General features: G+C 42.3%; 1 protein-coding gene across 1 annotated transcript in view; it reads left to right on the top strand.

Moving 5' to 3' along the window:
• The first annotated feature begins 925 nt into the window (after nucleotides 1-925).
• Nucleotides 926-21,708, top strand: part of GLRA1 (glycine receptor alpha 1) — a 57,376-nt gene continuing 36,593 nt past the window's right edge. Inside the window, exons 1-2 of the mRNA XM_032239061.1 lie at nucleotides 926-954; nucleotides 1,236-1,366. Of these exons, the coding sequence (XP_032094952.1) occupies nucleotides 926-954; nucleotides 1,236-1,366 (160 nt within the window). The remainder of the gene's footprint in view (nucleotides 955-1,235; nucleotides 1,367-21,708) is intronic.

Here is a 21,708-nt window from a genome sequence, read left to right as displayed (position 1 = left end):
AAGATCGTGTAATCTCCCAATTGGACTTTCCAACTCCAAACCCATATCTGAAAACAAATCTGACTTAATCCTAAACCTAACTGTATCCAGCTGAGAGAAGCAGAGATGAAAAGATATAAGGTGGTGCCAGGTTAGAAAAGGAAACACAGAACCATGATACTAAAAAGTACGCAAGTCTCCCAGTTCTTGTCCTCTACCCAGGCAGCTGTTCTTTTCTCTACCTGTTTAATTAACAGCCTTGTTCATTAAAAAGTATCAATGGGACCTGTGTGCGGGTAGACACAAACTGCCCACAGCTTGCAATGCTGCACAGAAGCTCAGCAAGCCTATATATTGCAAGTTTCCTAAATTCACTGGTTGTTACCGGATTTAGACATGAGTATTTTTTTTACTCTACAATTGCACATGCAAAACAATTGGAAACTAAATGTCTTCATTATGTTGTTTTTAATCTTTTTTTGATAGAGATAGAGACCTTCAATTATCTCAAATGCCTTGAAAACCAAGCAAACGTCTTTCTCAAAAATAATCCATTTAGATACTAGAAATCTTCACACCCTGAAATTTCACCATGCTGTGCAAAAGGGAGTACCCTGACCCTGGAAAAAGAAAACATCACCATCATTTTTGTTCTTCTTTGGTATCTACCATTTGATTACATGATAATAGATGCTCTGTGAATGACGTGGTGGCCTAGAGGTGGAGCTCTCGCCTCACAATCAGGAGGCTGTTAGCTCAATCCTAGGTAGAGGCAGATATTTCTCTCTCTGGGCACGAGAATATATCTGCTGAACAAAACTCTGCATTGGCAACAGGAAGGGCATCCAGCCAGTAAACACTCAGCTCCATTCAGTTGCCCAGATTCCACCCCACAGGGATTATGGGATGGTTAAAAGAAAAGATAATAGATGCTCCTTAACAGAGCATGGGCAGTCTTGATGTTTCCTCACTAAAGTAAGACTCCAAAATTCACAATTCTGATTTGGTGAAGGGCTTTCCCTTGCTCAATCGTATGTAGCAATCTACATTCAATCATGTTTGGAGTGAGCAAACCAATATTTGCAGAACATCATTAGCAATCCACAGAGGTATTCACAAGTACTTGTACTAGGCATTGTCTTAGCTACAAAGAATGCTAGCCTCAATTCCTACCGCATGGGGCAAAAGATATAACTCTGAGAAGAGTAGATGGGCTACTAATTCAATCTTTGCTTGCTCTCTTCTTTTTGGCTCAGCCTCGCCGCTTCCAAAGAAACTGGAGCAGCAGCTCGATCCGCTCCTAAACTTATGTCCCCTTCAGATTTCCTGGATAAATTGATGGGAAGGACGTCAGGATACGATGCCAGAATCAGGCCTAATTTTAAAGGTATGCAGCCTTTCTTCCCCCCTCCCCAATTCCGTTCCATTTTATTTGGATGAGAGCATGATTTAGAAGCTTGTTAAGATTAGAGGCTTTGTGTCATACCTTAACATTATACTCCATTCCCTGCCAAGTAACAACGTCATGTTTTATTCTCATTCCTCCTTTTAGTGTATGCAGTGGATGATGCAGGCTAGATGAACACAGTAGCTGAAAGATAGAAGCAGGGGATAAAACAGACTGGAATTCAAACCAGGGATGCTGCCTAGAATGTCCATATACTTGTCTGCAATAAAAACATGACCATTCTTTGCAAAAGTAGACAACCAGCATTTTAAACAGAACATTTTACCTGAAATTCCTCTTTGCCAGGAAAGGTGAGGCAAGGAAAAAAATAGCACTTAAAATGTGCATTTTTTTTAAAAAAAAATTCCCCACTTGTGGAGTAGACTGCCAAAATACCCTTGCATCTCTTAATGTTGCTCCATTTGTAAGTCCAGACAGAAAAAAACCTGTAACCAAAAAAAGAAGAAAATCTATTTCTAGGGGGGAAATAGCAGTTGCTTCCAGGAAGAAGCATGTTTAATTAATGAAGGAAATGATCATGTTATCCTCTGTTTAACAAATGCCTCCTGACCGTCTTTCCTTACATGACACATTCCCAAAATACTGGACTACATACAGCTCAGGGAATTTTAGACAGTGTACTGCAGAAATTGTACAAATACAAACAGAAAAACTGAATATAAATCAAGTAGTTTGAAAAATAGTTAGTAAACTAAAAAGGAATAGACAGCTTCATCTATCTCATGTGTCATGAGTCATAATCAGAAGTGTCCTATTGCCTTTAAATCACTGGTTACAAAGTGGCCATCTACGGGATAAATATATTCAAATCCATGCATTGTTATGGAAAGTGAACATCAGATGGTTCTTGATTGCTTTAAAATGTAAATTGAACAAAATCCTCCAGCAAATATGTTCCATCAAATTACATTCAATGAGTTATCTCCAGAAAAATACATTCAAGATTACAACCTAAGAGTATATATAATGTTATATTCTGTCTTCAATCGAGAAGGTGCTCTGAAAGTGATTGCCAAGATGTTACTGATTCTGAATATCAGCATTTTGTCTTTTACTGTCAAATAATTCCTTATGTTTCAATATATTATAGGTAGATCCACTAATTTAGAGAATATAATCTGCAATCCAACACAACTGAAGTTTAATCAGTTGTTAGAAACACCCTAGGATAGGCTGAGTGTGTGATTGCAGTAAACTCTCCCAAAATAATCAATTAAAAATTCCCTTTGTCCAAAATTATATCTTGCCAAATCTACTATCAATTTTATTTGTTTAACTCTAGACTTCCATATAATGCCTGTGAGATAGCCTGAAGATGGGAATTCCATTTCTCTATTTGCATGCTAACATACGTTGATTTCACTGGCATCCCATAAATATAAAATACATAGATCTTAAATAAATAGTTTATTTCAATCATTTTTTCCTCTTCTGGGGAGGAAATGGTGGATTGAAAACAGCTCCACTGTTTGAGTGGACCAGGTCTTCAATAATTCATCTCTGGACAAGAGATTGCCCACAAGTGCTCCAGACAGTTTCTTTTCATGAGGAGGTTGCAAGACAGCAGCCTCTGGAAAGCTTAGAGCTCAAAGGATGATTAAAACTTTGATCTTAGAAAGCAACAAGCCAACTAAAGTTCCAGATAAATTTGAAACAAAATTTCGAAATTAATTATAAAGAATTCTTACAGGGGGAAATCCTTTTGTTTTGAATTCTTTTTTTAAAAAAAACTAGTAAGATTTAAACATTGGACATTTAGATAGAACTAGGAAGAACTAAATATTACAAATGAAGGAGAAAAACACTGAAACTTAATTTACAAATTAATTTGCAAAATACCAGATAAAGTCATTAAATTAAACAGTGGACATACTGAAATATATTTTTCAACAATGGACTCAGAAGTTAATTTTAAATGTGTCCATCTCTATAGACAGATTGTGTTAAAAAGATGATATGGAAGGGAAACAAGTGTTTCCTGACGAGATTGAGACTTTTAAAATTGAGCTAAAATGATACGCTACAAAAATGACATAGAAAAATATATTACACTGGATATACAAAAGAAACTGGCGGATGCCTTAATAATTAAAAGAGATACACAAACCAAGAGAGTAACCTGGACAATTAGATTTTTAAGAGAGACTTCTTCAAGTTTTGAAGAATTTTGTGAGAAGGGACGAAATAAAAATGAAAACAAGTTCTAGAACATACCATATATTTTAAGAGACTAATGATCAAAATTGTTAGAAGTAAAAAGAAGGAATATAATGTTCATTTATTTGATCAAGGCTAAAATGGATATGCTGTTTTCTCTGATAACCCTTAATGGACTTTTGTCAACATCAGGACTAAAATGACTAAGTTTTAAGGTTTTAATAACCTTTCTGTGTCTCTATTACTATATGAATTACAATAATGTGAGAATTAAACAATTTAATTAAGCAATTAACCATTTAACCATTAACCATTTATTAAAATTTATAGGCCGCCCTTTTCCCTGAGGGGACTCAGGGCGGCTTACAATCACAAGGGAGGGGGGTGCAGTATCAAAAAACAAAACAAAATGTGAACAAAGAAAAGTAATAAAACACAACTTTCGTTCAGCAATCAAACACTCGGGCGGGTGAATTGGGAACCTATCCCCAGGCCTGCTGGGAGAGCCAGATCTTGAGGGCTGCGCGGAAGGTCTGGATGGTGGTGAGGGTACGGATCTCAACGGGGAGATCGTTCCACAGGGTCGGAGCTGCAACAGAAAAGGCTCTCCTCCGTGTGGTCGCCAGTCGGCATTGACTGGCAGATGGGATTCGGAGGAGGCCCAGCCTGTGCGATCTAATTGGTCGAAGGGAGGTAATCGGCAGAAGGCGGTCTCTCAAGTACCCAGATCCACTACCATGGAGTGCTTTAAAGGTGGTCATCAGTACCCTGAAGCGCACCCGGAGACCGACAGGTAGCCAGTGCAGCTCGCGGAGGACGGGTGTAACGTGGGCGAACCGCGGTGCGCCCACTATCACTCGCGCGGCTGCATTCTGGACTAACTGTAGTCGCCGGATGCACTTCAAGGGCAACCCCATGTAGAGCCCATTGCAGTATTCCAGCCTAGAGATCACAAGGGCTTGAGTGACTGTTGTGAGAGCCTCCCGGTCTAGGTAGGGCCGCAACTGGCGGACCAGGCGAACCTGGGCAAATGCCCCCCTGGTCACAGCTGACAGCTGGTGGTCAAAAGTCAGCTGTGGGTCCAGGAGGACTCCTAAGTTGCGGACCCTATCTGAGGGGTGTAAAATTTGACCCCCCAGCCTAAGTGTTGGTACATTAGCCAAATTATTGGGAGGGAAGCACAACAGCCACTCGGTCTTGTCCGGGTTGAGTACCAGTTTGTTAGCGCTCATCCAGTTCTTAACGGCCTCAAGACCCTGGTTCATCACGTCCACCGCTTCATTGAGTTGGCACGGGGCGGACAGATACAGTTGCGTATCGTCCGCATATTGGTGGTATTTTATCCCGTGCCTCCGAATGATCTCGCCCAGCGGTTTCATGTATATGTTAAATAGTAGGGGGGATAAGACCGAACCCTGCGGCACCCCACATGTTAGGGGCCTCAGGGACGATCTCTGCCCCCCGACCAACACCGACTGCGACCTGTCCGAGAGGTAGGAGGAGAACCACTGCAAAACAGTGCCTCCCACTCCCACCTCCTGCAGTCGTCGCAGAAGGATACCATGGTCGATGGTATCGAAAGCTGCTGAGAGGTCAAGGAGAACCAGGATGGACGCATAGCCTCCATCTCTGGCCCTCCAGAGATCATCGGTCAATGCAACCAAAGCGGTTTCTGTGCTGTAACCAGGTCTGAAGCCAGACTGGAAGGGGTCAAGATAACTAGCTTCCTCCAAGGCCCGTTGAAGCTGGAAGGCCACCACCTTCTCAACAACCTTCCTGATAAAGGGGAGGTTGGAGACAGGACGAAAGTTGTTTAAAATGGCTGGATCCAAGGATGGTTTCTTCAGGAGGGGTCTCACCACCGCCGTTTTAAGTACGGCGGGGAAGTGCCCCTCCCGAAGGGAGGCGGTCACGACCGCCTGGATCCAGCCATGTGTCACCTCCCTGCTGTTGGCAACCAGCCAGGAGGGACACGGGTCCAGAATACAGGTGGAGGCACTTACAGCTCGAATGGCCTTGTCCACATCCCCAGAGGCAACATCCTGGAACTCAACCCAGAGATGATTTGCCAAGTGGTCCTCCTGTGTCTCGGCTGGATCTACTGCGGTGGAGTCCAAGTCCGACCGAAACCGAGCTACTTTGTCCGCCAAGAATTGAGCATAGTCCTCAGCCCTACCCTGCAAGGGGTCTCCCGCATCCCTTCTGTTAAGGAGGGAGCGGGTTATCCTAAACAGGGCGGCTGGGCGTGACTCGGCGGACGCAACCAAGGCAGAAATATATGATCTTTTGGCAGTTCTTAATGCTCGGACATAGTCCTTGGTGCAGATAGTTAGAAGTGCTCGGTTCGCCTCGGACTTATCGGACCTCCACAGGTGCTCTAGGCATCTCCTCCGGCGTTTCTTCTCCCGGAGCTCCTCGGTGAACCAAGGAGGCCTCCGGGATCCACTGACCCGGAGGGGCCGTAGTGGCGCAATCCGATCGAGAGACTCCGACGCCGCCGAATGCCAGGCGGCAACCAGAGTCTCCGCCGAACTGTGGGCGAGAGTATCAGGAATGACCCCAAGCTCCGTCTGGAACCTCAACAGGTCCATAAGTCGCCTGGGGCGGAACCACCTGGTCGGTTCCTCCTCCCTACGGTGGGGGTCTGGCCTCCGGAAGTCAAGCCTCAGTAGGCAGTGGTCTGACCACGACAGGGGTATGATCTCATTACCCCTCAGACCAAGATCACACATCCACTGCTCCGAGAGGAATACGAGGTCGAGCATGTGACCCGCTGCATGGGTTGGGCCCCGAATTACCTGGGTCAAGCCCATGGCTGTCATGGAAGCCATGAACTCCTGCGCTCCATCAGAGCGTTCACCGAGCGATGGCAAATTGAAGTCCCCCAGAACTATAAGCCTGGGGAACTCAACTGCCAGCTCGGCTACTGACTCGAGGAGCGAGGGGAGGGATGCTGCAACGCAGTTGGGAGGCAGGTACGTTAGCAGCAAACCCACTTGACCCTTGAGGTCCAACTTTATCAGCAGGGACTCACACCCGACAAGCTCCGGAGCAGGGACCCTACGAGGTAACAGAGACTCCCGGATAACAATAGCCACACCGCCACCCCTTCCCTGGGCTCTCGGCTGATGAAGCACCTGAAATCCCTCTGGGCACATCTCTACAAGGGGGACTCCTCCTTCTGTGCCCAGCCAGGTTTCAGTAATACATGCCAGGTCTGCCCTCTCGTCAACAATTAAGTCCCGGATGAGAGGAGCTTTGTGTACAACAGACCCGGCATTTAGCGACAACAGCCTGAGACCAGGGTCCTGACTACTCGCGCCATCTGGTCTTGGAGTGGGGCTCATAGGGCCGGAAGGAGGGATCTCTGTGATGTAGCGAACCCTCCTTCCCCGGTAATGGCCAGCCCTAAAGTCCCCGCCATATCTGCCCCTCCCCGTAATGACCGTAATGCTCCGACCCACTCCCGTGACAGTAGTCCCCCCAACCACCCCACTGACCCCCGCCTTCCCGGGCAGGCCCTCCGAGTCAAACATTCTCACTTATCCACTCTAACAATTCCCACGTAATATTTAAAACATATAAAAATACAATAGTAACAGTTAATAAAAGTGGGCCATTCATTCAATTCCAGCCAACTCCCATACACTCAACATACCATTTTAAAATTGCGCAATTATAATGTATAGTAAATATGGAAACAGTGGAGGAAGCGATAATCCGCTCCTCTCCCTTCTTATGTCCTGGGGAGATGTCCTTGGCCACCAAGTCAAAAGTGCGTAATATATAAGGTGGCTGTATACAAGCAGGATTGAATGTGAAGATCCAAAATTCATAGGCGACAACCATGTAGTCTTACCCCGCTGGTGAAGGTTAGCGGGCTGTATATTCAAAAGTCTCTTTCCTAAAGATGGATAAGGGCCCCAATGTAGGGGGCCAGAGTTCGAGGCTGACTTGTGCCACTCTAGCAGATGGAGGGAAAAGTACTGGTGTTTTCGGGGCTCAGTCCTCGCCACTGCAGCCGCCATCCTCTATCGCTCCCTGCCAGCTCAGCCACAATCCTACTCCTCCTAATGGTTAAGTAAGCCGGGAGCAAAGTCCGGAGGAGGCTACAACGACGCAGGGCCCAGTTCAAAGGTTGTCCTCTTCCCTGCCCGGGTAAGCACACCAGTCAGCCTAGGACGGCCAGGTCTTTCCTAGGGGCCGCAGGAGAAGGCAGCAGATAATAAATAATAGGATAGGTAACAGATAGTAAGGTGAGCAAAGATAGATCCGAGGGGAGGGGGGGGCGTCTGGGATGGCAGCAACCACAACCATTCAATCCGTCACTCCGCAGTTTCAATGTAGCCTCCGACAGCCCCCTTCTTTAAGATGAAAAGCTAAGTTGAAAATTAACCCCTCTCAGCTCACTAATCACCAGGGCTCACAGTCACAGTCACAGTCACTCGGCTCCAGCAAGGTCAAACAGGCTGGCCAGAACAGGAAGATGTAAAGATGTAAATGCTGTGAGTCAGCTGTTTGGCGCCGCCATCTTTCCCTCCACGCTTTCCTCCACGCTTTCCTTCTAACTCCAGCAGCTGCTGTTCCGCTGCTCAGGGGCGACTAATAGGACCAGGGGCCAGCAGATAAATGGCCAGGGGGCTCACCAGGCAGCACCAGGGGCTTCCAGAAATCCTAGGTGGTAAGGTGGTAAGGGGAGACGCCGAACGTCCGCGCGCCGCTATCGCCGCCGCGCACCGCCGTCGCTGCCGTCCTCACGCAGCTGGACAACCCGGGCTGCCGCTGTGGGGAAACGCTAAGCCTCCGGATTTCTTCGGGTCCTTTGGGTTCCGCAGGTCTTAGACTCTCCCAGGGACTCTTTCCAAAAATTTTGCGGTCCGTTAATTAAACTGAGCGGCCCCTAGAAATCAGTTGGAAAGGCTCTTATTTTAAACTAAGTCACCCAAATTCATGCACATCTATCTACAAATGATCATCTTTTATATTTTCACATTCATTACTATAATGCATATGCACATGAAACAAAAAGGAATTTGAATGAATTTATTATACTTTACATTACAATTGTTGCAGGAAGTGCTGGGGTTATACCAATGGCTTTTAAAGTGAGTTTGTTAAGTGTGTAAATCATATACAGACAAGTACATATACATTTCAAACACTTGGGTGCCTGCAACAGGGGGCATGAGCCAATGCTTAAACTCATTTTGTGCACTTACACACTTCACGCATCACCTGAAAAATAAGCCATTGTGTAATCTTGGCATTCCCAGTTAGTAATGGGGATTGAGGACTAAGAGATCAAAGAAGAGATGATTTTCAGATGGTGTGCATCTCATCTGCCCCTCTAGCAAACCTAGTGTTTATCCAGGATGATATCATAGCCTGTGAAAATGTTTATCTTTTTAAATTCATGCAACAGCAGCTCCATCAGATTTGGACAATCTGTCTACATTCTGTCAGCACAAACATTCAGGCAAGGTCAGCCAAAAGAGCTGCTTTGAATGTGAACACTTTTTCAACACAGTGTGAAATGTCATCTGATAAGTAATATATCTGATAGGGGAAGCTGGCCAGTTGATGTTATACTGCCTAAATGCACCTTTTATTGCCAAGATCAATCAGGATGCACAGAGGGACCACTGTAGAAATCTCATGTGAAAGATTAATACTATTTTCTGAGACTTCACTGTCCTAGAATGGACTAGATAGAAATAATACTTTTTATGCAAAGCTAAACGTCTATGTAGAGTCTCAATCATCCAGGTCATGGTTTGTCTCATGCTTTTTTCCCCAACAACCAACTGGACTTTCTGGTTTTTCTTTAAAGACAATTCACTTCTCATCCAAGAAGCTTCTTCAGCTCTGAAAGTTCAGTTGCCTCTTGAAAAAAAGCACCTTTGGAATACTTTCAATTATTTAATATATCCATTTTCTTAATAACAATGTGAGTCTTGAGCTACCAAACATTAAAGTAGTTGGCACTCTTTGAGCTTGATTGTAGATATTTCATGACCCAACTAGGTAACATCATCACTGCTAGAGAAGTGTCTCTCTTTTTATATACAGTAGCTTGCCATATCAGCCTTGGTGGGGGTGTGATTTTCTTCTTTGTAGTTCCTTGATTTGGTATTGTTTTCTGCTTAATTATTTTTGTGATATTAATCCCTGTTTATTTGGTTGTTGGAGAGGAGGCATTCAGGTCTTTTGGTTTTCTTCTTAGTTTTATTGCCTTTTTTGAATTGTTTGTAAATGTGGTTTATTGCTATATTTTTTTATTTAGCTTGATCTAGGATGCTCAACTTTCCATTTGAAACTATGGTTGAATCATCACATGTCTTATGAGATTAAGGAGTTTTTATCATGTCTTCTGACTGCTAGTTGGTGTTCATGGATGCACTTTGCTAGTCTTCTATCTGTTCTACACAGTGGCTGTTACAGTCCTTATACTATATGTTATAGATGGCTCCTATATTTTCTTCTTGGACAGGTGGGTCTTTTGGCTTATTTTGTTGGTCTTCAGTTTGTGATATATGGTGATGCCATGTGGTTGTAATAGTTAGTTGGTTGTTTCTGAGATGTTATTCGTGTAAGTATTGCCTTTTTCATAATTTGTGCTGGTTATAGTTGTGCTGTAGTTGTCTGACACTTTTTGATAAAGTCACCAAGGTTTGAATGTAAAGTTACTCATAAAGATTAAAAAAGGATGCTCAGGATAGAAGTAAAATTGGCCTTCCCCGAAGCCATTTTGAAGTTTTTGAAGAAAGAATAAAAGATCATTATTCATTCTAACACTAGACACTAAACATTAAGTAGCATTTGTCACACTAGAAAATGCTTGGGTGGAACCTGCTGTTTAGCAAATACTTTGGCCTTTTCTTGGATATTTACAATACTCTAGATCCATGGTGGTGAACCTATGGCACATGTGCCAGAAGTGGCATGCAGAGCCATCTCTCTGGGCATGCAAGCCCCTGCCCATTGCTCTTCCAGGTTCCAGCGTGCCAGCCAGCTGGCCTTAATGTATGTGGGAGCACCAGAAACCAGAAGAGCAGCCACCCGATGCTTCCAGTTTCTGACTCATATATGTGCATAAAGACCAGCTGGCCATTGCTCATGTGCATGCTGTAATCTGGAAGATCATCTTCCTGGTGTGCACATGCGCACTGGGTGACTGTTCTTCCAGTTTCCAGCATGCGCACCAGTCAGCTGGTCTTCACACGTGCATGCATGCCAGAAACTGGAAGAGGCTGAGTACCAGGCAGCTTTATTTCCAGTTTCCAGCACGGATATACACATATACACGCTCCTGTTTCGGCACTCGGTGCCAAAAAGGTTCACCAACACTGCTCTAGATCTTTTTGATGATTGTCAAACACAGTTATGATATTTCCTTAAGTATTGATTGACTTGACTTGATTTGTATAGTCAGTCATTTCAGTCAATGTGTGCCATATATATTACTACTGTACTGTTGCATTCGGCATTAATTGAAGTTTCCAAATGTGCTTCAGGAACAGCCCCATGTAGAGTGTGTTGTAGTAGTATAAATGAGTGACAGTGAACAGGGCTTCCCAGTCCAGGAATGGGCACAACTGATGTTGCACACCAAAGGTGTGCAAAGGTGTGCTCTCCTAGTTACGGCTGCCATTTGCTCTTTAAAAAGGAGCCGTGAGTGTATGAGGATCCCCAGATTCTGCCTGGGGTCATACAAAAGTAAAGATGGAAGAATCTTCTCTCCAAAGGGTCTAAATACTCACAGTCATTCAGTCTTGCTTGGATTGAATATTAATTAAATCTGTATAATCATTCAAAGTTCAGATATCCAAGAAATTATTGTCTCAGCTTTGGGAAACATCACAGCAAAGGATATAATAATAAATGTAGCAAGTTTAATAACTCATACATATATGTTTGATGATAGTGATTGAAAGGCCCCCTTTCTTCTTTTTCTCATTCCCATCTGGGTTTGTTATCCCTGCCATCTGGGTTCTGTTTTGTTGTTTTAATTTTTTTTTCCAAAACAATTTGTAAACCTCACAGTATTTCTGGGAGTTGGGGAGCATATAATAAACTGCAACAATATATTCTAAAGTAGCTTTCCCTTTAGCTATTAGATCTAACAACTCCCAAAATTTCCAAATAATATGACGAAAGTTGAGCAAGAAATATTGTTATACAATTCTAATCAGTGGTGGAAAAATAAAAATAAATTACTACCAGTTCTGCGGGCCTGGCTTGGTGGGTGTGGCTTGGTGGGCATGGCAGGGGAAAGATACTATAAAATCTCTATTCCTCCCCACTCTAGGGGAAGGTTACTGCAAAATCCCCATTCCCTCCTAATCAGCTGGGACTCGGGAGACAGGGAATAGATGGGGACAGGGGTAGGCAGAGGTGGATTTACCAGTTATCTGAACTACTCAAAATTTCCGCTACTCGTTCTCCAGAACTGGTCAGAACCTGCTGAATACCACATCTGGTCCTAATTCAGCAAACCAAAGAGAGCTACAATCTTTAAGAGATGAATGGATGGCTATTCTGAAGTGGTACATCCTGCTCATCAAATTATTTTGACTATGTGAGCATTTTGAGGGTTGATTTATGGACATTGAAGTGTACAGCACCCTAGAGAAAAGGCTAGGTCATACAAATTCAGCCAGCGTCTTACTGATCCAACACGACGACAAGGTGAATTTAGTCCAGTTTTGTTTTGTTTTTAAGCACACTGACATAAACTCTATACAGTGTAGACCTCTCACCATGATCTAACATCTTAGGTTTTATTCTGCAACATACATCACCCCTGCAGAGCAGATCATACATCTACCTTTGTCCATGATATGTCAAACAGCCATACAGTGTTTCTCTGTTTTATCTGTTTGTTCCTTGGTAACAAGCCCCTTGCAGAGCAGAGTCAAAGGAACAAAATTCACATGAACTTCCTTGAATAAATATTAACACCAGGAATTGGGTGTTCGGAGTACTGAATCTTGATAACTAACATGGGAACCCTCCAGCTCTTATTTATTGGCGAGCTCATTAAGACAGGGTCTCTTTGAAGCTTTTTTTATGTCTATTTTGCCAGGTTGTTTACAAAATGTTCTGAGAATCCCTTGATTTGATAAGTCTGCAATGACTTCTTCCACCTGCTATTGTTTATTATAGAGACTTGTTCTTTTTCAGCCTGTCTCTCATACTTGAAGTTGGGAAAGAGAGGGTTATTCATTCCGCAAGCGGGGTGAGGTTAAGATAGAAAAGTAGACCAGTGAATGTTTTTTTTCCCTGAGTCCTTTGTTGCTTGAAAATATATTATTTTTCTAGAAGGATCCTTGAGAACAAATAATAAGGAAAAGATCGGCTTGTTTTTATGGCCTGATTTTATAATGCACACTTCTCAGCACTAGAAGGAACAAATAAATGAAGTATGCCAAACACATAATTTCAAAATGCTATTAACCATTACATTTACTCTCCAGTCTAACTGCAAATGTGCATGTTTCATTAAATGTAAAGATCAGCCCGTTTCAGTGTCTTGTGGCAGGTAATGAAAGATAAACATAAAATTAGTTGCTAAAATTAAGCTGAAACCTAATGAAATAATTCTGTTACATGGAAGTAAAATTCCAAAACATGGCAATTTCTCTTTCTCTTCCCACTCCCTCTCATTCTTCCCCCCGCCTCTCTCTCCCTCCCCCTCTTTCTTCCCCCCCCCTTCTCCAATACAGCTATAAATTCTTTGCAAACCGTCTGCAGAAACCACAAGAAAGTTACTAACTTGTGTATAATTGGATCTGGAAACTTATCTACTAGATTCATATATACAACAGAAGCTTTGATAGGTAGCACTGCAGACATAGGCAGGGACAATAATTTATAGTTTTCAAGCATGGGGTTGAATTTAGAATTACTCTCCTTTAATTTCACCAAACTACTGTGGATGAAAGAGAACACAGATTGTGCTTCCCTGTGGCCTGGAAAAAGCATATTGCCTCAACAAAAAAGCAATGCATCCACAAAAAGAAGCAAGAGTATAATTCAAATGAACCTATGCAAAAGTCTATTTTCAAGGATTCACATTTGTAACAATGATTGCAATCGAAACAGATATGGTAACTGCTCCATAATAGCATGCCATTTTGTGAGAGCACCCACAACATGCTTGTACAATTTCATTTGTATCCAATAGCCCTACAGCTTTTTACTGCTTTTTATTTTTATTTTCTTTAATTTAATTTTATTGGCACCTCCCCATGAATTTCCTTGTTTTGCTGTCAGTTTCTTACATATTCACCCCTAAGGTCTTTTCACCCCTTTCCTTTTCAATCCAGACAGTGGGCTGCTGGGAGGCAAGAAATATAGCAAAATTGCATTTCAATTCTCTTTTGACTTAAAAATAATGGTTACGGAAGGCACAGTTATAAAATGCAAAGAATCACAGAACCCAAGGATAATTCTTTTCAAATCTGTGCCTTTCCCTAGTAAGTACTACTGAAAGATGTTCCTTGTACAATGTGGCTTAAGGAAAATCCTCAATTATTATTGAATTGGCATTTACCAACAGAAGGAGTGATTTTAATGAGAGAAATTTCAATAATGTTTTCCCCCATGAAAGAGATGAAACCTTTTATAGATGAGGGGCAGGGATTGACAGGTAAGTTCAAGGCCAATCAATAGTTCTGTGGGAGTTTAAAATCATGTCTTCCAAGTTCAGCTTGATCAACAATGTCTTATCTTTGAAAATCCATAATTATGGAACAAAGGCATGTGTGTGTCTTGTAAAGAAAATGTATCAGACCCTATGAGGAAAAAAAAATCTATTGAAAAAAGCCAAATAAACTAGAGAAAACTTTTCCTATATCTGCACATACACGCCAAAGAAATTAAACTTTAACATTTAATGAAATATATACATTTTCCCTCTGCTGAAAGCAGCTGCATTGTAATTTCATCCAAGATAATTTAATTTCAGATTTATTTCAAGGAACTCCTCATGGGGGCAGTTTACTGACTTCATCTGTCACAAATAAATCAGTATTCAATTCATATGGAAGTCACAGAAGAAGCTTTGCAGAGCTTAGAGTTATACGCCTCTGAGCATATTATTCAAATGAATGGGTCAATAAGTCACTGCGGCAGTTTAATGGTTTACAGTCAAATGAAAATAAAATCATGATTCCACTGAGTTAGTTAGTTTCTTCCTTCCTTCCTTCCTTCTTCTTTTCTTCCTGAAATTAAAAATGTCTAAAAATGTCTTCTCAATCATCCAAGTCATGGTTGTCCCGAAGGTGCTTTTCAAAAGGCAACTGCAATTTCTTGATTTTTTTTTCTTTGAAGATGTTTCGCTTCCATAACAGTCATCTGGTTTTAGCACTCTGGTGGTCCATTGTTCTTTAGCATGCTAACTACTAAGGAATATGACTGCTACTGCTTAGGAATATAAATCCTTACATTCCCCACTATTCAGCCAGAACTGAAGAATCTTCTTGGATGAGAAGCAAAACATCTCCCCCCAAAAAAGCAAGAAAGTCCAGTTTCCTTTTGAAAAGCAATTTTGGGACTGAAATTTTAAAAAATTAAAGCAAGGAAGAGGGCATACATCATTAGATGTCCCCTTTGGGTGGCTTTGTCCCAAAACAGGTAATCATTATCACAGAACCATACAATTTATTTGCTTAATTACCGTAATAAAATGACTTGCTAAAAATGTTCTTATGACACATCATGTCAGCAGACTGATATTTAAGTTACAAAAGTTCTTTTAAAAATTACATGTATGTGACCTAAAGATGCAAGACCACCATGGAAACGTTCTAAGCCCATGACTTCTTATTTTGCCATTGCAAACTCTCCTTTTTAACTGAGTTAACTTAATAAGAGCCGAGGTGGTGCAGTGGTTAGGGTGCAGTACTGCAGGCCACTTCAGCTGACTGCTATCTGCAGTTCAGCGGTTCAAATCTCACCGGCTCAAGGTTGACTCAGCCTTCCATCCTTCCGAGGTGGGTGAAATGAGGACCCAGACTGTGGAGGCGATATGCTGACTCTGTAAACCGCTTAGAGAGGGCTGAAAGCCGTATGAAGCGGTATATGTCTAACTGCTATTGCTATTGCTAAGTGGTGTTGTTTGTATTCTAATATCTTTTCTCCCTACTCCTTTTGCCAGAAAAAAGGAACCAAGGGACTACAAAAAAAACCTGGTCCCCCACACTATTTCTATTCTCCTATACAGCATTTCTCTTATAAATGCAAATAAAATTATGGATATAATCTGTATATCCCCTGTGCTATATGTCTCTATCTGGCTATATGAGAAATATTATAAGCTGCTATGTTGTACATAAAGAGATGAAGGAAGGAAGGAAGGAAGGAAGGAAGGAAGGAAGGAAGGAAGGAAAGAAGGAAGGAAGGAAGGAAGGAAGACTTACAGTTTCGAGTCCTTGGTGCTCTCTGAGCTTGGCTGTTTTCTTGCAGGCATTGCATTATCTACCCAGCTAGATAATACCATCGTGTTATTTAGTTTAGTAATTAAATATCTGCAAGCAAACAACCAAGCTCAGAGAGCACCAAGCACTCTGCATTTCAACCCTCAGCTACAGAAATTCTTTTCTACTGGAAGCATAGTTTACATTGCATAGAAACTACACATTAGAGGAAGCGGGAGAAACATCCTTCCATCTCATTAGCCTTCATATTCTCTTTCCTTTCTGTCTCTCCCAGACCTTGTTCCATTCAGTCCTCGTCTTACTATCATCTGCAGTCCGCATTGTTACTTTTCCTTTTTTCGTCCCTATCTCCATTTCTACTCTCTTTTCTCTGCTTCTTCCTTGTCCTTTTTCTCCACCTTTTATCACTGACCCTCCAAATCTTATTTCTTCCACAATTTTCCCCTCCCTCAATCCTAAAGTAATTTTTTTTTACCTTACCTCTTAAATTAACCATAATGGAGGTACAGGTAGTTCTCAACTTATAACCATTTCTTAAGTAACTATTCAAAGTTAAAATTATCAGTATATAAATATGTTCTCATATGCAAGAAAAAAGTTTGCTTTCATTTGTCTGATTCCCATTTTAGTTATCAATGGAAAAAAATGAAAATTTTTGTGGGGAAGAGATGTATTTGGGCATATCAGCACTCCTAAACACCAGGGTACCCACCTTTATTGATGCAGTGGATTTTTTTAAAATTCCAATTTATTAATCTAATGAAAATAAAGTTGATGATCATGTACTTTCAGCTGCAGCTGCATTTGATCAATGATATAGATGCATATATGACAATAGTTTTTTCTGATTCGTATCACTTCAGTTACCAGTTTAAACTGCCGTGGCTTCTTGCTTCATCCAAAGAGCCTTAGTAATTGTTCAATGATTAAATCTGCTTTGAGAGTACCATCTCATTTGATAGCAACTACTATTACAAGAATCCATGATGGGAGGAAATGTTAAAGCAGTCTGGAACGGTGATGTATGTGCATGGACAGGAGTGGGCTGCTACAGGTTCGCCCGGGTTTGGGAGAACCCATAGCTAACATTATGGCTGGTTTGGAGAACCTCCAAATCCCACTCCTGGCTGGCTCCGCCCACCCTTCCCATCTCTGTGTGGCCCATTTTGGATGCAAGGTAAGTGCAGGATCCGCACCTAGGCTTGGGGAGGGGAAAATGGGTCTCCCAGAAGTTCTGGGAGTCCAGAAATGGGCCTGTTTCCATCCTCCAAAAGGCCTCCAGAGCCTGGGAGAAGCAGTTTTCACCCTTCCAGAGACTCAAGGAAAGCCCCCGAAGATTCACCATCATGGTGCAGGAGGCCAACTAGACCATGCTCACTTTGGCCATGCCCAGCCAGCAACGGGACAGCAAACCCATTGCTGCAATTTTTGAAGCCCACCCCTGTGCATGGAGTTCTAGTTCTTCACAGCTCCTAGTCAGCTGCAATAGGAACATAACAGGAAAGGCTGCAAGGTTGGAGTCACATACTACTTATTTCCCTTATTTGACATGACAGCATGCATTTATCCTAAAGTAGGAAGCATGTAGAAGAAGTTCAACTGGCAATTCAAAATCAGTTGAACAGAATTTATATCAGTATTGGGGAAAAGAACAAGAAGGCTTCCTTTATTATAACTGATGCTGCTCTTTGTGTCCAGAGACAATCACTTCCAAATAGCCGTACTTAGTAAAAAAAAACACTGAAGCATGGTGAAGTTTATTTACTGTGTAAGTCTTGCCAAACAAAAGCAATGAGACATATTAGTTCTTGTTCAGACCTGCAGGATCTCAGACCCTTTTAAAGAAAATCATTAGCTATGTTAAATGACAAAGCCTTCTAGCTTGTAGCTGAAATGAACGCTATAATACCATTGTCAAAGCTTTGTTGAACAATGTGGCATTAGTTTATTAGTGTAGCTTAATTGGACAAGAAAGTGAGGTGGGGGTATGTATGACAATAAAATAGTCAAACTTTTATTAAGAGAACGGGAAAAGAGAAAGGGAAAACAGAATGCTGTATGTAATATTTATATCAAACTCATATGATCTGAAATTATGCTAGATGCATATGATTTCACTTTTTACCCATGTAGCCTTGGACTAAGACTTGGGTCTTAAAGCAGGCCAAATTTATTGGATTCAAGTGTAATGCTGGAGAGAGTTGTCTTTGTCTGCATCAGTTACTACTGGGGAGTCTAAATCAATAACGGCAACAAAGTCACACTGAGTAGAATCAATGTTATCCTCAAATTGCCTAGGCAACTTACCAGAGAAGGCCTTTATGTCTTCTAATTTAACATCCCATGATCCAGATGTTGTCTTTCGTAAGCCTTCAGAGAAAAGATCTAGCCCAGTGGTTCTCAACCTTCCTAATGCCGTGACCCTTTAATACAGTTCCTCATGTTGTGGTGACCAACAACCATAAAATTGTTTTCGTTGCTACTATGTAACACTGGGAGCTACAAAACCTGGGTGGGTGTGGCTAACTCAACATCACTCCCACCCAGTCACATGACACCCCCTCCCAAGACATGCCTACCAAGGTTTCATGGCTCAGTGTTTTCTGTGGAAATAGGGTCTCTCTCTCTCTCTTCTCTCCCCCTCCCTCTCATTTCTGTTTTTCTCTATTTTTCCTCTCCCTTTCTCTTCTTCCTTCCTTTCTTTCTTTCCTTCCCTTTCCCTCTTTCTTTTTCTTTCTTTCTCATTGAATACAATAGCAAATCCGAAATAAAGTTATTAATTGTAGGAAATTGCTTCTCTGTAATCTTTTCATAGTGAACTGTAAGTTGATAGAAGCTGGCAAGATTGTACTAACAGCAATAGGATATATATATTTTGATTTCTTTTGAGTTTGACAATATAATACGTAATCCAAAATTATAAATAATCCTATTTTCAGATGCATTTTTTGCCATCTCTGTTATTTTTTTTAAAAAAAATCAGACTTGCTTCCAATTTGTGCCTTCTGGCAAATTGCAGTTTTCTTGGCAAGAGATCTAGCTTGCCATTGTTTCCCTCTCTTTTCCCTCTCTCTCATTCTCTCCCTTAAGCTCTCTTTCATTTCTTTCTCCCTCTCCCCCTTCTCCCTCTAATTTGTTTCCCTCTATTTTCCCTCTCTCCCATTCTCTCCTTCCAGCTCTCTCGCTCTCGCTCTCTCTCTCTCTCTCTCCCCTTTTCTCTTTCATCTCTTTCTTGCGCGTGCAAGCAAAATACCCTCCTGGGCCAGGATCACAGCGGCGGGAACAGCGACTCCTTCCGCTGCCGCCACTGAGAAGTGAGTAGCTGGCTGTGATGCACTGCACAGGAGACTCCACAGCACCAGGCTCAGGTCAGTCCCCTTCGTGTTGACTCAGGAAAGAGCCAGAGCAGCCATCTCTGGATGCAGAGAGGGAAGAGTTCCAGAGCCCTGCACAAAGAGAGCCCTGTGCAGCGCAGGAGAACTGGAACTCTTCCCTCCTTGCACGCAACCAGCTGCTGCTGCTGCTCCCCATTCCCCTCCTTCCTGAGCCAACACGAAGGGGACCACGGCTCGCACTGACCTGAGTCTGGTGCTGAGGAGTCTTCTGCGCAGTGTGGCTCCCCTGCGCTGTGTACCCAGTTCCTCACCTCATTGCGCAGTGGCAACAGCGGGAGGAGTGTTGTTGTCCCCTCTGCCTTGATCCTGGCCCAGGTGGGTATTTTACTTGCATGCGCACACGTGCACACACACCTCTCTCCTTCCACCATGCGGGGAACCCAAGCCACTCCTTCCATTCGGGTCGGCTTCTTGCCAGCCTCTCCGCAGGAGGCTCCTCGGCGACCCCTGTGAAAAGATTGTCAGACCCCAAAAGGGGTCGCAACCCAGAGATTGAGAACCACTGATCTAGCCCAATGGACTGCTGTTTGATGGAGCGGTGGTCAGTTTACACTCTTAGGACCACACAAATAAGCATGTTACTATGCTTTAATTTATCTTATTTATTTACTGCGCAAGATGCTTCTCATTTCTTGAGTCAAGAAAGGTGCCAAATAGATGCTTCAGGACTGAAAAGGAGCAAATATGGCCTAGGCATAGTGAAACAAGGAATCTGATGGGATAGCAATAGCACTTAGACTTGTTTACTGTTTCGCAGTGCTTTACAACCCCTTCTAAGTGGTTTACAGAGTCAGCCTATTGCCCCCAACAATCGGGGTCCTCATTTTACTGAATTCAGAAGGCTGGAAGGCTGAGTCAACCTTGAGCCTGGTGAGATTCGATCTGCCAAACTGCTGGCAGCCGGTGATCAGCAGAAGTAGCCTTCAGTACTGCACTCTAACCACTGCGCCACAGTGGCTCATAGCCAGCTATGCAAAGCAGAAATTAGTGAATCAAAGTTTATGGATTGTAATTTTAGTATAGTAGACCCTGTGTAATTGACATATTTGAATATATATCTGAAGAAATCAATAATAAAGGTCACTGGATGTTTGTTGATTAGTTGACATGGATCCGGCAATATCATTGTAAAGACAAACTCTCTAGAGAGTCCAAAATGAAATTGTCCCCCCCCCCCTTTAATACAGTACATACATTTATTTCACCAGGATCTCTTGCTCAGATTGAGATACTAGAATCCAATTTGTATTACCTAGCTTCTACACCACAAATTCTTCTATTTTAAAGTTTTAGTCTTCTCATTCAAATAAACTACTGTCCAATTCTCCTCTTTTTCTCCTTTCCCTATAGTCATGGAGAGTCTTTGCCTTTAAAACAGATTTGTCTTCCATCTGCTGGGTAAATGGAAGCTTTGCAATCCATGCCCAATTGAATCTCTTCCATGCCTTAATTAAATTTACTGGTTTCACCAAATTAGTGCAGATTCTTTTATAATGATTTTTTGTTAGTTCTGGAAATCTCCTCTGTATCAAGTTAATGTTTCTGTCTGTCTGCTTTATCATTCTGTTGCCTAACTGTGTTGTTGTGTTGTCATTTCTTAAATATGGCTTTACACTAACTAGTTTTCACACAGTTTCTTTATTTGATTGGCACACGCTTGAGGATTGCTTTAGAATTAACATCCTTTAGTCTCTGCTTGGTTTTAAATACACCTTTGCATCTATTAAATTTTTATAAATATATTGTTACAAAAATTAAGTTTGAATCCCTTCTCATTTCTAGAGCATTCACCACAGTTTCAAAACTTGCTGAGAATCTAACATTAGTTCAATTAAAACTGCCTTGGATAGAATCATCCCTTGGACCTCTAGCTGGCATGATATTTCCAGCCTCTAGCATTGATAAACTCTCTCCTTCCTTGCCTTTTATTACAGAAAACCACAGAAAAGTGCACTTTAACAAAATGGTAGAGTGAAAGAAGGGAGGAGTAGAGTGAAAGAAGAAAGAGGGGTAGAGAGGGTGGGAAAGAGGATTGGAGGTAGGAGGAGAAGGAAGGGAGGGAATGTAAGAGAGAGGAGTGTTAGAGGGGGAGGGGAAGTAGGAAGTAGAGGGGAATGTTGGAAGGAAGAATGAAAGTTGGAGGGGGGTGAAAGAGGGTGTATGGTGGGTCAAGGTGGTATATTGGGTTTGTATTTTGCGGGGTATTGTTTACAAAAGGGAAGGCTATGTTTATTATTCAATGTTATATGCCCCGGTTATGCACAGTATA

This window comes from Thamnophis elegans, chromosome 2, assembly GCF_009769535.1.
Source record: "Thamnophis elegans isolate rThaEle1 chromosome 2, rThaEle1.pri, whole genome shotgun sequence".
NCBI lineage: Eukaryota > Metazoa > Chordata > Lepidosauria > Squamata > Colubridae > Thamnophis > Thamnophis elegans.
This window is presented reverse-complemented; position numbering and strand designations above follow the sequence as displayed.